This window comes from Hesperophylax consimilis, chromosome 24, assembly GCF_061612785.1.
Source record: "Hesperophylax consimilis isolate HC1 chromosome 24, BYU_Hcon_1.0, whole genome shotgun sequence".
NCBI lineage: Eukaryota > Metazoa > Arthropoda > Insecta > Trichoptera > Limnephilidae > Hesperophylax > Hesperophylax consimilis.
The window spans coordinates 1,249,404-1,264,088 of NC_142859.1; the positions used below are offsets into that span (position 1 = coordinate 1,249,404).

The 14,685-nt window shown below is 31.6% G+C and overlaps 1 protein-coding gene across 1 annotated transcript in view; it reads left to right on the plus strand.

Moving 5' to 3' along the window:
• Positions 1-876: 876 nt before the first annotated feature.
• The window catches only part of LOC149411790 (alkaline phosphatase, tissue-nonspecific isozyme-like), a 306,816-nt gene continuing 293,007 nt past the window's right edge, over positions 877-14,685 (plus strand). Inside the window, exon 1 of the mRNA XM_089646240.1 lies at positions 877-1,236. Within this exon, the coding sequence (XP_089502366.1) occupies positions 1,140-1,236 (97 nt within the window). The 5' untranslated portion in view covers positions 877-1,139. The remainder of the gene's footprint in view (positions 1,237-14,685) is intronic.

The following is a 14,685-nucleotide window of genomic DNA, read 5'->3' on the forward strand; positions in this document are numbered from 1 at the left end:
AACAAACCGGTTAATTACGCATTTACGATGGTTTTTTTCTACGACTCTTTAACCGATGGGTGCTTTTGTGTAATCAATTGTCAGTGTGGTCTATGAAATTTTAAGTAATGCAGTGTTAGTTTCATGGGTACAAAGAGGCTATTCTCATACAAATATAAATATTTATGTTTTTTAAAGTTAATTTTATTTTTGTTAGATGGGTTAAGTGTGCGTATAAAGTTTTGTGGTGCGTACACTTACCATATGAATATATGCGTGTTTTTCATCTCATAAGAAAATATCCGAAGAGTACATTTAGCAGCTAAAAGTAGTTTGAAAGCAGGGTGTGAACACTTACATTACGGAATGCGCATGATTACCCCGCCAATGGGTAAAGTATACGCAAACTTTTTGACACAACTTTTTGAATTGTGAACCGTGTCTAGTTTTGTGCATTTTTGACGTACCTTAATAAACAATCGTATTAGTAAAAAAAAACACGAAATAAAATATCTAAAGCTTTACATACTCCTAATTTAAAAATAACGTTACTCCACGTGCCTCTATTTAATTATATTTGCGGGTATTTCTCAGTTTTAATATTTGAAATGGTTGAAACGGCTTTATCTATGTTCAATCACAAGATGACTATTGAACTAGATACTCTCAAACTTTTCGTTCCCTCTTTATATACGGCCTCATTCACATTGCATGTGCTATCATGATTTGTTTTACACATTTTAATATTTTCCCTTATGTATAAATGAATTTTATTTCTTTGCAGGCACAAAGGAAACCCATATTTCTGCAGTCATCACCTCAACTAACCGTTCTTAAAAAGTGATAAACTCTATTTTCATCGAAAAGATACATTACTGATTTGTATTGAAATTTTTTTTTGGTGTTAACTTCAGTCATTCTTTGAACAAGTTAAAATTATTGGACATTACATAAAGAAGTAAAAATGTTAAAAAACATTTTTTTTCTAACTCCTGAAAGAATCCGTGAAATGTTTCCGTTATTTGATGATTTTGTTTTACCACTGAACTGTTTTGAATCCGGGCGAAGTGAATCCAACCCTTGTTCCACTCTTCCCGCCCATTGGCTGTAATTGGATGGTGAAGGCCGTCGGGTGAGAACTGGGGTGGTCCACCTCCACTATGGTGGAATTTGGAGGTAGAGCCTTCTTGTTTTGGCTCGTCAGCGTCGGCATGATTCACACCGCACCCTCCTACACGAACGTGCCGACGGTTCAAGGTATGTATTGTTGAAGTCTTTTAAATGTACTCCTGTTATAAATTATTGAAATATTTTTTTTTGTATAGTTAAAAGTAAAAACAGGATAATTTTCATTATACATGATATTTATTGAACATTTCAATTACCCAGTTAGTAGAGAAATCTCGGTTCTAACCGGGGAAAGTTTTAATTAGTAAGTCTATTTAATAATTAAATATATAGTATTTATAAATAGTTAAGGTCGTCGTAAATAGTAGACATCGCTATAACAACGAAAATATAGTATCTCAATATAAGAAGGACAAAAATAAAAATAAAAAAACAATACATAAATAAATTGCAACATTGTATATCTGAAAATCATCGATCATTGTTTAGATTTTCTGTAAAAAAAGTAATGTCAGTTGTTTAAATATTTTTTTGTACTTTTTATTATATCGGGTAAATTGTTGAATAGTTAAGGCCTAAGTATTCATAATGGTGCAGTGCAGCTGTCGTGTTGCATCTAGGTTCATATATATTCCCAGATGTTCTAGGTCTTAAGCTTCTTGTTGAGGACAGTTCTGATTATTTTAAATCTTTTAAAATAGCACATCTTTCAGATAATTTTAAAACAGGTAGGACGAAAGACATATGAATATTAGTAGACCTGCCCTAAGTGATTAAAAGCGTATTATTCCCCACTCCCCATACCGGTTCCATTGGAGCCGGCTGTGCTCGCGTATGGCCTCCCGTGAATTTAGAAAACGTGACGTCATCATTCTTGTGCGAAATATGGTCGAGGCATCATCGGTTCATTTTACGAAATAACACGGCAAAATGGTGGCTTGTGCTATGAAAACTTGTAAAAATAGATGTGAAAAAGAGAATAAACGCAATTGTCGTATTACATTCCATATATAAGCATTATTTTACTTTATTTTAAGCTTATTCACATCGTATAATATGGATCAGTTTTAGAAACATATACTATCACGCGATGGACGCGAAACACAAAGCCGTGCACAAGAATCAGGGATGTGCTTTCGCCTTTTGCGCTTTGATAAAATACATAATAGTATCATTTGGAACTCCGTCGTATTAATAAAGGATAATAAACCAATCATTTTTAAATTTTTTCCACTTTAATGGCGTTATTACTAAACGAGTTTTGAATTTTACACAACTCATAAACAACACTTAATAAAGGATAAATGGTTAGTTATCAATTGTGAAAAATTGGTATGTTTGGAAGTAAAATGTAGATACAGTGAGCATGTTTGGAATGAAAAATGTATGTGTGATTTTGCTGTCCGATGATATTTTTTTTATCTATTAAAATTAAAAATATTATATTTTTCTATCGCACGTCACCACCGATCATATATTATCTTTGGATTATACTATCAAACGTCGCAACGGACCACGTGTTAGGTACGCGCTTGTTTCGTATGTACGGTACTGCTGGAACGAGAAGGAGTGCATATCACGTAATGCGCTAGGTTATACCGAGTGGCGATGTGTGATAGAAAAACATGTTTTTGTTTTTAATTGAAAAAGTGTCATCGGACGGCAAAATGATGTCCCAATTTTTACTCTAAATACTCTTAGGAATCGCTGGTAAAAGCTGTGTGTATATAATTTCATTTGTTTTTTTAGTTGTTTTACATTTCTATTATCTTTTTAAAAGTGAAATGTTATATATTTTCTTAAAGATTTCATTATTTTATTATTAATAGGAACAGAGCGGTTTTGACAACCCTCCAACATTGGTCGAATGTAGCGATTCTCAAGTGTGCTCATGGTTGGTTGCTGGGAAGTAAATTATGAACATTTATAAAAGTGTAAACTAAATACGTAAACAATATATTCGACTCTGAAAATAGAAGAAATTTATTTTGCCAAATTTGGACTTCGCAAATTTGTTCATAACGTGGCGAGTAATTTGCGCTCCCATATAAAAATGTCTATTCATTCAAAATCAGATTTTACTTTTCAGAACTAAATGGTGATATTATAATGCGAGATGCCTATTTACTGTCAGATTGATTTATTGACGAATCACAGTCAGCTTTCTTCTCTGCGTCCCGCAACTGATGGTTTAAGGTTAAACGCAACGCTCGTTGTATTCTACGTGTTCACAGATGGCGTTAATTAATTAATTTTGTTTAAATACGCTTTTGAAAGGTATTGTTTTACAATATTAAGACAAATCATTTGTTTGCGCCCGTATATACGCAATATGAATATGAATCAATAGTTTTGTTCGTTTAAAGACTTTATTCTTTCGAGAAAGGCACACAAATACAATATTTTACCGATGATTCAATCCAATATTGTATTTGTATGCCTTTCTCGATAGAATTGAGTTTTTATATGGACAAAAATATTTATTCATATTTATATTGCGTATATGCGGGCACAAAAAAATAATTTGTCTTAATACTGTAAAGCAATACCTTGCAAAAGCGTATTTAAACAAAATTAATTAATTAACACCATCTGTGAACACGTAGAATACAACGAGCGTTGCGTTTAACCTTAACCCCTCGACTTTAACTTCTCGTCTATTAATATTCATATGTCTGTGGGTAGGACCTTAAATTTATTGAATATTTCACTTGTTGGAAATTCTCTTGGTTTTTTAAGAATAACTTTAATAATAATTTTTTGTGTTATTACTATCAGATACAAGTTAGTCTTATAAATGCTGCCTCATGCAATTACACCGTACTGCAACACTGATTGTACAAGAGCAAAGTAAACCATTTTAATATTTGAAAGTTTTGGGATATTTCTTAATCGTATAAATATATAAGTGAGTTTTCTAATTCTTTTAACACAGTTATCTACGTGTTTCTTAAATTTCGTTTTACTTTCAATAGTGATCCCTAGGTATTTGAAATCAGAAATTTTCTTTAGTAATTTTCATCTATCGTTAGATATATCCCCCACACATAAACGACTATGCACCAGCATTCCAATGAAATTGAAAAATGAAAATTTGATTCGTGTTACTAAATATCTAAAAAGTCGCATATAATCAAGTCGTAAAAATATATTTTCGTTCACTACATTGCTAACGCTTGCTAAACCTCATGAAATACATCAAAATAATGTACTTCGGAATTGTATAACTTAAAAAGGCCTACAGAAAAGACCGCGATGCTATATGTCTATATCCCAAGGATAACCCCCAGAAACGCCAGGTACACTTGAGCCTGTATTATATACGTGTTTATGTTTGCATAAATGCTCTTTATTTGTAATGTATTTTTTTAGAATTTTTTTTAACGGTACAAGTGTCATATAAATAGTTTATAGTGATTGAAATCACGGAATATTAAGTAAAAAAGAGAAAAAGTCTGTATGTTTACATAAAACATTTTATGTAAACATTCAGACAACAAACATAAATACTTTTTTCTTAATTTATTTTATATTTTGTGGGAACCAACAAATTATGAGATGAGGAAATCATGATCAACACACATACAACAACCTACAGTCCGCCTCGGAACAGGAATACCTAGTGAGGAGGACTCAGAACAAACTACATCACTTTATATCTTTATTTAATTTAATATTGTATCTTTTTTACTTTACTTTATACTGCCGTTATAAAAAAAAAAAAAAAACAAATCAAAAGAAAAAATAATATGCATTTAAATAAAGTTAATGAAACAAATACCCTATAATATTAAATATACTCTAAACTTCTCACATTTCCCCTATTTTTGATGGTAACATGCTATACTAGCGCCTCCCAGCGGCATAAGTTGTGCCCCTTGGTTTCCTCACCAACATTTTAATGAAATATATACTCTATTTCGGCCCCTTAGGGTCAAAAAAACGTATCTCATTTTTCTCTACTTTACAGGAGAGCAAGAAAACATAGTTCTCAATTAATCAATGTTATATACTTTTAAACAAACGAAACATATTAATAATTTCTTCTCATTTAGTTAAAAGATGGTATTTTGTGCTTCTGAACCATCTTTTAAAAAATAATAGTAATTTATTTTCAAGTGTTTTTTTAAATTTTAGTTCAGCTTTATTTCAGTTACGTTTCTTTGATCCTAACCAAAGTAAAAATTGCAAACACTAAACGAAAAACTTGCATCGGTATTTCACTTTTTTTACGTCCGAACGTTAGTATAGATGATGAATAGGAGTTATAATAGTGGTGAAACAGTAATAAAAATAATTCTTTTTTAGAAATATCTATTGAAAAACTTATTTAAAACAGAAAAACATAGAAAATATTTAGGTAACTATTTACCAACTGATACTATCGTCAAAAGAAAACTTAATATGCTAAATAATATTATTACTTGCTTAAAAATTGGAATCTTGTACCTAAATTATGAATAGGATACCTGCCTTCTTATAAATACTTAACTCGTACCAAAACACTTAAGTTATTTAGGCAAATCTTATAAATGAATCAAATAATATAATAATCACATTTGAAAGTGACTTTTTATACAAAATTAATATAAAAGGATTGAGTACCTTTTTAAAAATCATTGGAGATTACAATGATAATATTATAATTTAAAAACAGATGAGGCAAAAAATTACAACATTGTGTGAGTCAGAAGCCTCGTATATATTAAAATAAATCATAAACCATATTTAAAAAAAATCACATATTCATTTTATAATCATTCATCAACAAACTGTTCAATGATGTCTTCCTCAACTCGATTATCAGTAATGATAATTCCTTCTTTTAAAGAGTTGTAAAATGTGTGATATTGAGAGGGTATAATACCTTTATCACACAAATCTTGTAAGTCTTGCAACTTTTCAGTAGCAATTTTCATTGGGACGTTGTAAGCTCTTTGTAATTCTGGAAGTCCAGTTGATAGCCTCGTTTTAGCAACTTGTCGAATTACTTTGAGTTTACGATATTCTTGTTCACCTTTGTTATATTTGAAATAAATATGGTCAGGATCTTCTTTTTGATATTGCATCAATGTGATTTTTAACCAGTTTACATTCATTTGTTTCTGTCTTTTTGTTTTAAATTAATTGTTTCCTCAAATTGATGAAACTGAAGAAACACTCTTGTCCCATCTCAATGACATCATATTTGGATTTTCTGGAAGTTAATCTAACTGCCGTGTACCACGTTGAAGGGTCAAATACATTTATTTTCTTCGTAGACGTTTCAATATGGGCGTGAACCGAGTTGCATTCCATCATAGAATGCCCAGGTTCAAAAAAAGCATGCCCTATGTACGGAATATCCAAAGACTGAACGGCATACAGAAGCATGGCAGAGAAATTTACATTTCTATTTTAACCACCACAAGTATCACTCATCAAAATGAACTTCTTTCCGTTAGCATTAGCTGCCAAATACTTGTACATACATGAAGCGATTTCGTCTGAACCACGACCAGCTACTACTTCATGCGTCATGTAATTTCCAGCTTCATTGTTTCGAACATTATAAAAAAATACTTTCGAGTGGACTTTTGGACAATATCGAACGGCTTCTAAATCAAACTCGATGAAGTGTATAGTGGATTCTGAAGCGAGGGTTTTCGATTGGATTTTATAATTCTGTGCAGCAATTTTGCGTTTTATATGGAGATCATACTGTTGCGAAAGAGATATTTTGTCTTGCGTATTAGCATTATCGTATTTAACACACGAGTCGCACATATCCTTGAGTAGTTGATGGAACTTAAGGTTACATGTGTTAAATATGTTTCGATACAACCACATTTTTTCAGGTGCATATTTTTTTTCCTTACACAAGTCAACATACAAAGTATACATTAGGTGTAATGTTAAATCGGCTGCTAAATATTTAAATGAAGTCTTCGCAATACAGTAGTGTGACGGTACTGTGGGAAAAGACATAATATGATCCCTGATGATTTTTTGGACTCTTCTGGTCTTTTGACTCCAGGTGGGTGTTTTCCCCTTTTGCTTTGGAGAACGATTCGATTTTCAAATCTATAATTAATTATATTTCTAAAAAAAGTTTCAGTAACATCCTATGTAGCCAAGAAAAATCCTTGGCATACTTGGATTCTCGAATCGCCCTTATAGAAGAAGAACTGTCTTGATTTTTGGCGTCGTGACTCTTGATTTTCTTGATGGTAACTAAAGATGCGTTTCTTTGACCCACAAGCAAATATAATTTTATTCAAGTATAAAAAACGCAAGTAAAGATACATCCTACTGATATTAACAACAAATGATTTTCTGCAGATACGTATCGATGTATATTTTCTGCAGATACGTATCGATGTATATTTTCTGCAGATACGTATCGATGTATATTTTCTGCAGATACGTAAAGATGTATATTTTCTGCAGATACGTATCGATGTATATTTTCTGCAGATACGTATCGATGTATATTTTCTGCAGATACGTATCGATGTATATTTTCTGCAGATACGTATCGATGTATATTTTTATCCGTTGAACCTATTGATACGTGTCTTTGTCACTTAACGTAATGTGTTATTTTGTGACTAGTACCATCCGTAACTCAAAATCGATAAAAATCAAGTAACGTTTTTTTGACTCTAAGTGGCCGATTTTACGTTAATAAATTTAAAAAAAATTAAAAAATAGATACCCCAAAGTTGATAGAAAGTGCTTTTTCAAATGATCTGCATAAAGGTCAGGTAGGTATGCTGTCCTTGTTCTATCGGTATTACAATGGAAGATGCTCTGAGGAACTAGGGTCATTGATCCCTTCGGCACCGGTGCGTAGTCGGGATACACGCCAAACGCGCGCCCAACATTTGTACACAGTTGACACTTGTCACATGAGAACGGGTCGCTTCTACGATTCGTTCTTAAGTTCAACAGCTCGGCTGTGGAACGAACTGCCGGCCTCTGTGTTTCCTCCCTCCTACAACATGGGACTCTTCAAGACCCATGTTCACTCCTTCCTCTCCACAAAAAGACCCTCCACACAGCATCCCCAAAGATGACATAGGCCCTGAGGGAAATTATTTTCTTCAGGGCCTCCTGTGTGGAGTAAATAAAAAAAAAAAATATAGCATATGTTTCATACATGATTATATTATATTTCAATATATTGAATGATGATTAATAACTTCACCATGAACACAAAATGCTATATGGAACTCAACTAACACAGCTTTGATCAATTTACCGTAATATTTTAAGTCATATTTTTCATGGTATAATCCACCTATTTGCTAGGATTTAACTAAATCATATTATATTTCACCAACTAACCTCTCAACATTTTTTGATAAACTGAAAAACGATTGAAGTGTTTTTGTTGTTTTTTAATTATTACATCCGTAAACTGAACACGTGGAACCCACTTCTTGAAATATTTTTAAATATTTTTTTATTCAATGTTGTTTAAAATAAATTTAAGCAATACTGCTCTAAACACCGCCACCAAGTATAAATAAATTTACCGTCATCGAAAGAAATTTCAAAGACAATATTATACTACATAGCACCTCTAGCGGCCAGAGATGTCGATATGGCTACTATTTCACTGGAGTTGGACGTATTGTTAATATTATAGAGTATTTGATGAAATTGTAATTATTATGGAATATTTGATGAAAGCAATGAAAAGAAAAAATAATAAAATATGCAATGCTAAAAGGTTTATTAAGTACCGTTGTGTATTCGATAAGGGCATATTAAAAACGTCAGCAACATTAGCAGTAGAATTTCCAATAGAGTTACAAATCTGTTAACAACAGCATTGCGGCAATTATTATCAACAAGATATAAATTTGTAAGATGTGCTTTACAATTTGAAATAGCGATAATAGAGTTATTTAGTAATGCTTAATTAATACCTGTATTTTCAACCGTCAATCCATTGTTTCATAAATATAACCCAGATACCCCCACTAAAAAACTATGCAATCGAACAAACTAACTGAAAATCAGAAAACAATGCGAAAACAAGAAATTTTCCTCAAAAACGTCATTATTACTGAAATCAAAGTAGTCCACAATTATAGTACAATCCTCGAATAATGTAATTTCATTAGTATTCATTTCCGGCGCTAGCATTTTTTCTCTAACCTGTAAACGAAATTATTATAAAATATAATAATTTTTATTATAAAAATTATAAAAATTGTGCACCAATGATTATAAAAATAAGCTCATAATAATACTGGGGCAAAAGGATTGAATCATTTTCTTCATTATAAAACAATAATACTCACATGAGATTTCGTGGATTGGTAGCAAGTATCATAATTTTCGGAACACATTTTTTTCACAAGATTCACCATTTTTTGTGTCCTTTTACTAACTTTTTCAGTAATTGACATGTTCTTTAATGTTTCAAACAAATTAAAATGAATAAATTACGTTTTACACTGTTTAAAATACTTCAAATAATATGAATCTTCAACCGAAGCAAAAAGCACACACACCAATCTGACAGGAATGACAGTTGGGTTTAATGGTAAGTGCTGCCACCATACGGGAATATTTTCAAAATATGGCAGGGAAAAATAAGTAAGTGACTTTGTTTGCCAAGCAGTGTTGCCCATAGTGTGAGCAAAACCTAATCACAGAAGTCAGTGGGTGATGTTACAAACCTTAGCCTGTTCTATTTTGATCTTAGGAGCACTTACATTTATTTTGACTATGAAAAAGAGTAATTTATCCTTATAATATCACTTACAAGTTTTTACCAGACGATGGTATTGACCAAGTGATGACAAGTATCAAAAAATATCATTTTACGAAAAAATGTATTTACCAACTTCTGCTAGCAACCCTACGATATGTATACCTATTTATCCACGAATTTCAAAATGGATTTATATAAACAAATACAACATTTATGAAAACATCATAATAAACTAAACAAGACAATATAATAAACTGGACATAATTTCGGTAAAGACTTGAAGTGGTAAAAGAAACATAGGCCATAACGGTGTGCACATATACAATCTCCTTCCTGATTGCGTGAAAACAGTAAGTAGAATGAAAAAACTGTATGCGCCTTAAGATTAGTGAAGAAAATCACAAAAATAAGCGTTACATTTTTATTCAATTAAAATGTATTTATGTTAGTTAGGAAGTAAACAATAATACATGGATTTTTGTCTTTAATGTGTATTTTTTAGTTAAGAAAGTGAAGTGAGTGTATTTCTCTTAACAAATAAATTTAAAAAAAAACATACTCTGAAGTATTCCGACATAAACATTGATAAATTAACTTCTTTTTGTAGGAAATTGATACCTGTTAAACAAATAAAAAAAATTCGGTGTATGCAAATCCTTTATACAAAGGAAACATTTTAAAGTTTTCTTCATTTCTCCGTGTAGCAATATGTTTGATTATTTTACTCTCCCTTTAATGACTTACTTTTGTAAATGTTTATTTATCTGCTGCCCCCCTGCCTCGTGATCGTTGAAAATTATTAGGATGCAGGCGAATTCTCCAGTTTATGCTTTAACACGGTTTTGGTCTGTATCTGTGTTTTCTCCTTAAATTTAAAAATATACTAAGTGTATAGTGTTGAAGCCCTAACTAACTGTGCACTATTCAAACCGACAAAGTTGTGTAAAAAGATTTAAGTTTGTTTATTCGAAGAACTGTGTTTGTGAGCTGTGTGGAATTTTAAACTCAAAAACCACTTTTACTAGTGGCATTGTAAGAGAAATTAACGGAAACATGTTTTACACAAATAACCTAGAAACCCGAAATATTTGCCGACTTCTGTGTTTCCTCCCTCCTACAACATGGATCTTTTCACAACTATGTTCTTTCCTTCCTCTCCTCAAAAAGATCCTCTACACAGAATTTTTACACTTACTCCACACAGGTTGGAGTAAGAGTAAAAAAGAAAAAATTAAAAGATAAAAATTCTTTTTTCGTAAATCTTATACACGTTCCAAGGTTAAGACTTAGAGAAATATTCAACCGAAAGAGTGCTATTGTGAAGAGACTTTCAGAAGGATTATGATACTTGAAGACGACAAAAGAATAATAAAGGGAATCGGTTGAAATCGGACTCCAGACGATCACTCAAAGGAACATTGAGAAATGATATGAGACAAAATAAGGGTTAGAGTGAAGATACCCAATCCTTCTCACGTCGAGAAAAGGTTAAATTACAAACTAAACGCGTTATCTGTTACGCATTGAAACTCAGCATAAACCTTCGCAAGTTAGAATGGTTTTAGAAGAAATGGAAAACTCCTTCATGAAATCACAGTTTTTATTACCTAACTCCGTCGCATACTAAAAATATGTTTTCTTACAGAATAAACCTCATTACATCCTGTCTTATATTTTTTGTTTCTAGGAGCCCCAAAATAATTGAAAAAAAAGCGTTGTTTCTTCTATCTATATACGGGTTGCAATCTTTAGAGCACAGGAGTCTTGTGAGAATTCTGTCTTTATTCTGCCAGTATTTCAAAGGAAGATGCTCCGAGAAACTAACATCATTGATCCCTTCAGCACCGGTGCATTATCAGAAATACGCCGAACATCTTTACAAGGTTGACATTTGTCAAATGAGCAAAGGTCGTCTCTACGAACCGTTTCTTTGACTCGTTCTTGAGTTAAACAGCTAGGCTGTGAAAAGATTTGCCAGCCTATGCGTTTACTCTCTCCTACAACACATCTCTTCAAGCCCGAAATCACTCTCATGAAAATGAACATCCACAAAGGATCCCTAAAGATCACAATGGCCCCGATTGAAATGATTTTGTTTTTGATTTTCTTCACACTCAGAGGAAAATAACCAAAATTATTGTTCATCGAAAAACACGAATATCAATAGTTAAAGTTGCGTTTGCGTTGATTTTGATATTTCAACAGTACATTTCTACACCGTTTATCCACTTCGACAAATTATTTATGAATTTAACTAGTGATCTAATCCATTTTGAAAGAAAATTACATAATTCGATTTCTAGGTCCCAGACAAACAAGAAATTTATCATCTGCTCAAGAAAATAATTCCATATTGTTTATTCGCTTTTCTCGTTTTCATTTTATAAGTAAAGAAATAATTCTTAATATTGAAGCAAATATTGTTTTTGCCGTCAAGTTATTCCTAACTTTCCTTTGCGAGTAAAATACACAAATAACATTGCAGGCAGGTACTAAGATTAAAATAAAACAAGCCTACAAATACAAGTTTCTGCTACTGGCTTTTTGTCATCAACATAAGTAATTTAATCAAAACAAAGACAGCAAAAAGTAATCAAATTTTTTCTGAAAATCCCTAAATATAAGTCTGGAAATATTTTTAGTTAAAAAGAAATAAAAAAAGTTCAGGAAAATATTACATTTACAGTCATAAATAGTTTATGGTTATACAGGGTTTTCCAATAAGAGGTATTATTTTGATATTCAATCGTAAAAGATCAATGGTTTCATTGCTTGTGTGGCACTTAGCGCCGTCTATTTAAAATTAAACGTTTTTCAGATCAATATTATCTAATTCCGGCCATAAAAAATCCTTAATCATCTCTCGATAGCGCAATCCATTCACTGTAACTTATGCTCCAGCCTCATTTTCCAAAAAGTAAGGTCCAGTGACTCCGCCGGACCATAAACTGCACCAAACAGTCACACGTTGAGGATAGAGAGGGTTTTTAATAATAACTCTTGGGTTTTCCAAGCCCCAGATGCGACAATTTTGCTTGTTGACGAAGCCACCGAGGTGGAAATGGGCCTCATCACTCAAGATGATTTGCATTTGATTCACTCAAGTGAATTTTAATAATTTAAATGCGTTGTTGAAGCGTTTATCGTTCCATTTTTATTAATGACATAGTTTTTACTTGTCAAATGTCAAAAAATGACAGCTTTAAAAGTAACATCTACCGAAATAGCGGGCTATTTAAAATAACACCTCTTATTGGAAAACCCTGTATTTCAACGAAATTTATTCCATATTTTTCGAGAGCAAAAATATATTTTAATGATTACTCAGAATTTTTTTTTGAAATTTGCAGTAAGTAACCCCGTGGTGATGATTGCATTGATTAAGTAAATGAAATAAACGTGGAATTCTAGTACGAAATTACGGACGAAATGTAGCTATTGTGAAGCAACCAATCTCAAACAAGAACTATTAGTTTTCATAGACGGAAAAAACATTACAAAACTTACATTACAAAACTGCATTATTTGTAAAGATTGAGGACCGTTGGCTAAAAGCAAAACAGATACTAGCAATGTAACAAATTATTGTTTTAGTTTTCCTGGAATTAAGGTTTTGATAGGATTTCACTAGAGAAGTGAAACTATGTACTATTTTACGAAAATATTGCTTCCCAATATTTTTTTCATTTTAATTAAGTATCTCGAGATAAACCGATTGATTGTATCCACTTTGTTTTAAACTACAATGTTTTTACTTTCTTAGAACTCAGATCTTCAATTTCACGAGAGAAGTTTATCTTTATTCTGGAAAACTTTGCTGTTTGATTTTTTAGGATTTCGGTAAACTCGAATCATAACAAATTTAAAAAATCCCTGGTATTTGGAAAACTAACATTTTACACAAAAATAGTTAGTTCTTAGGATATCAACAGTTTAAATAACAGCAATTTTAAATAAATTTAAATAACAGCAATTTTAAATAAGGTAATGCGAAAAAATTCTATGAATCTATAAAAGTTATAGAAAGAGAATTTTTAATTCGTAGATATTTGAGTGCCCGCCTTTTGCCTACCTTCTGAATTTTACCATTTAATTTAGTTTGAAATTGGAAGTAAAGAGACCTTTCACAGAACATTTATTTTAACCCTCCTAGCTTCGACGGACATTACTAACCACAAACATCATATTCCATTAGTGCCTCTGAAGGACAGATCCGACCAGGGCGTCCAAACATGGTAAAACTTTTGTTCTATAATGCAAGGAGATGTGGTTTTCTTCGTCGTTAGAAACTTGATTACATGGATAAAATCAAAAAAAAATTGGTGTTAATGATTACGAATTGGCGGAATCTTTTCATTGACAGGTGAAAGTGAAGAAAATAAAAATATTTTTTTAAATGTATAAATGGCGTACAAAATGAAGTGTCAGTTTTCTTACTAATTCCTTACACAAAAATGAATTTGTTTTCTAAATATCGAATTTTCTCGAAATTATAGACGTTTTACATGTTTGATAAAATATTATTATACAGAATTATCAATTTGTATTTAAAATACAAACATTACAAAGATGTTTTTATCTCGTTTCTAAAGAGGTATTTCTTACAACAATTTCAATGAAGTTTTTATAATAAATATAAAATTCAAAATTCAAAAACATTCCGAAATTCCATAAAATTTCACCATGTCGTTGGGACTTGTGGGCATACAGATTTTATTGTCAAAAGGGTTAACCATATTACGAATGATTTCGTTCAGTATCACGATAAATAATTACATTCATTTAAAAGTGAGGAATGGAACTAAACTAAACTGAATGGGAGAAATCAACTGAATGAAGTTAAAATGAGATTCTAGAAGCTTGGGTCT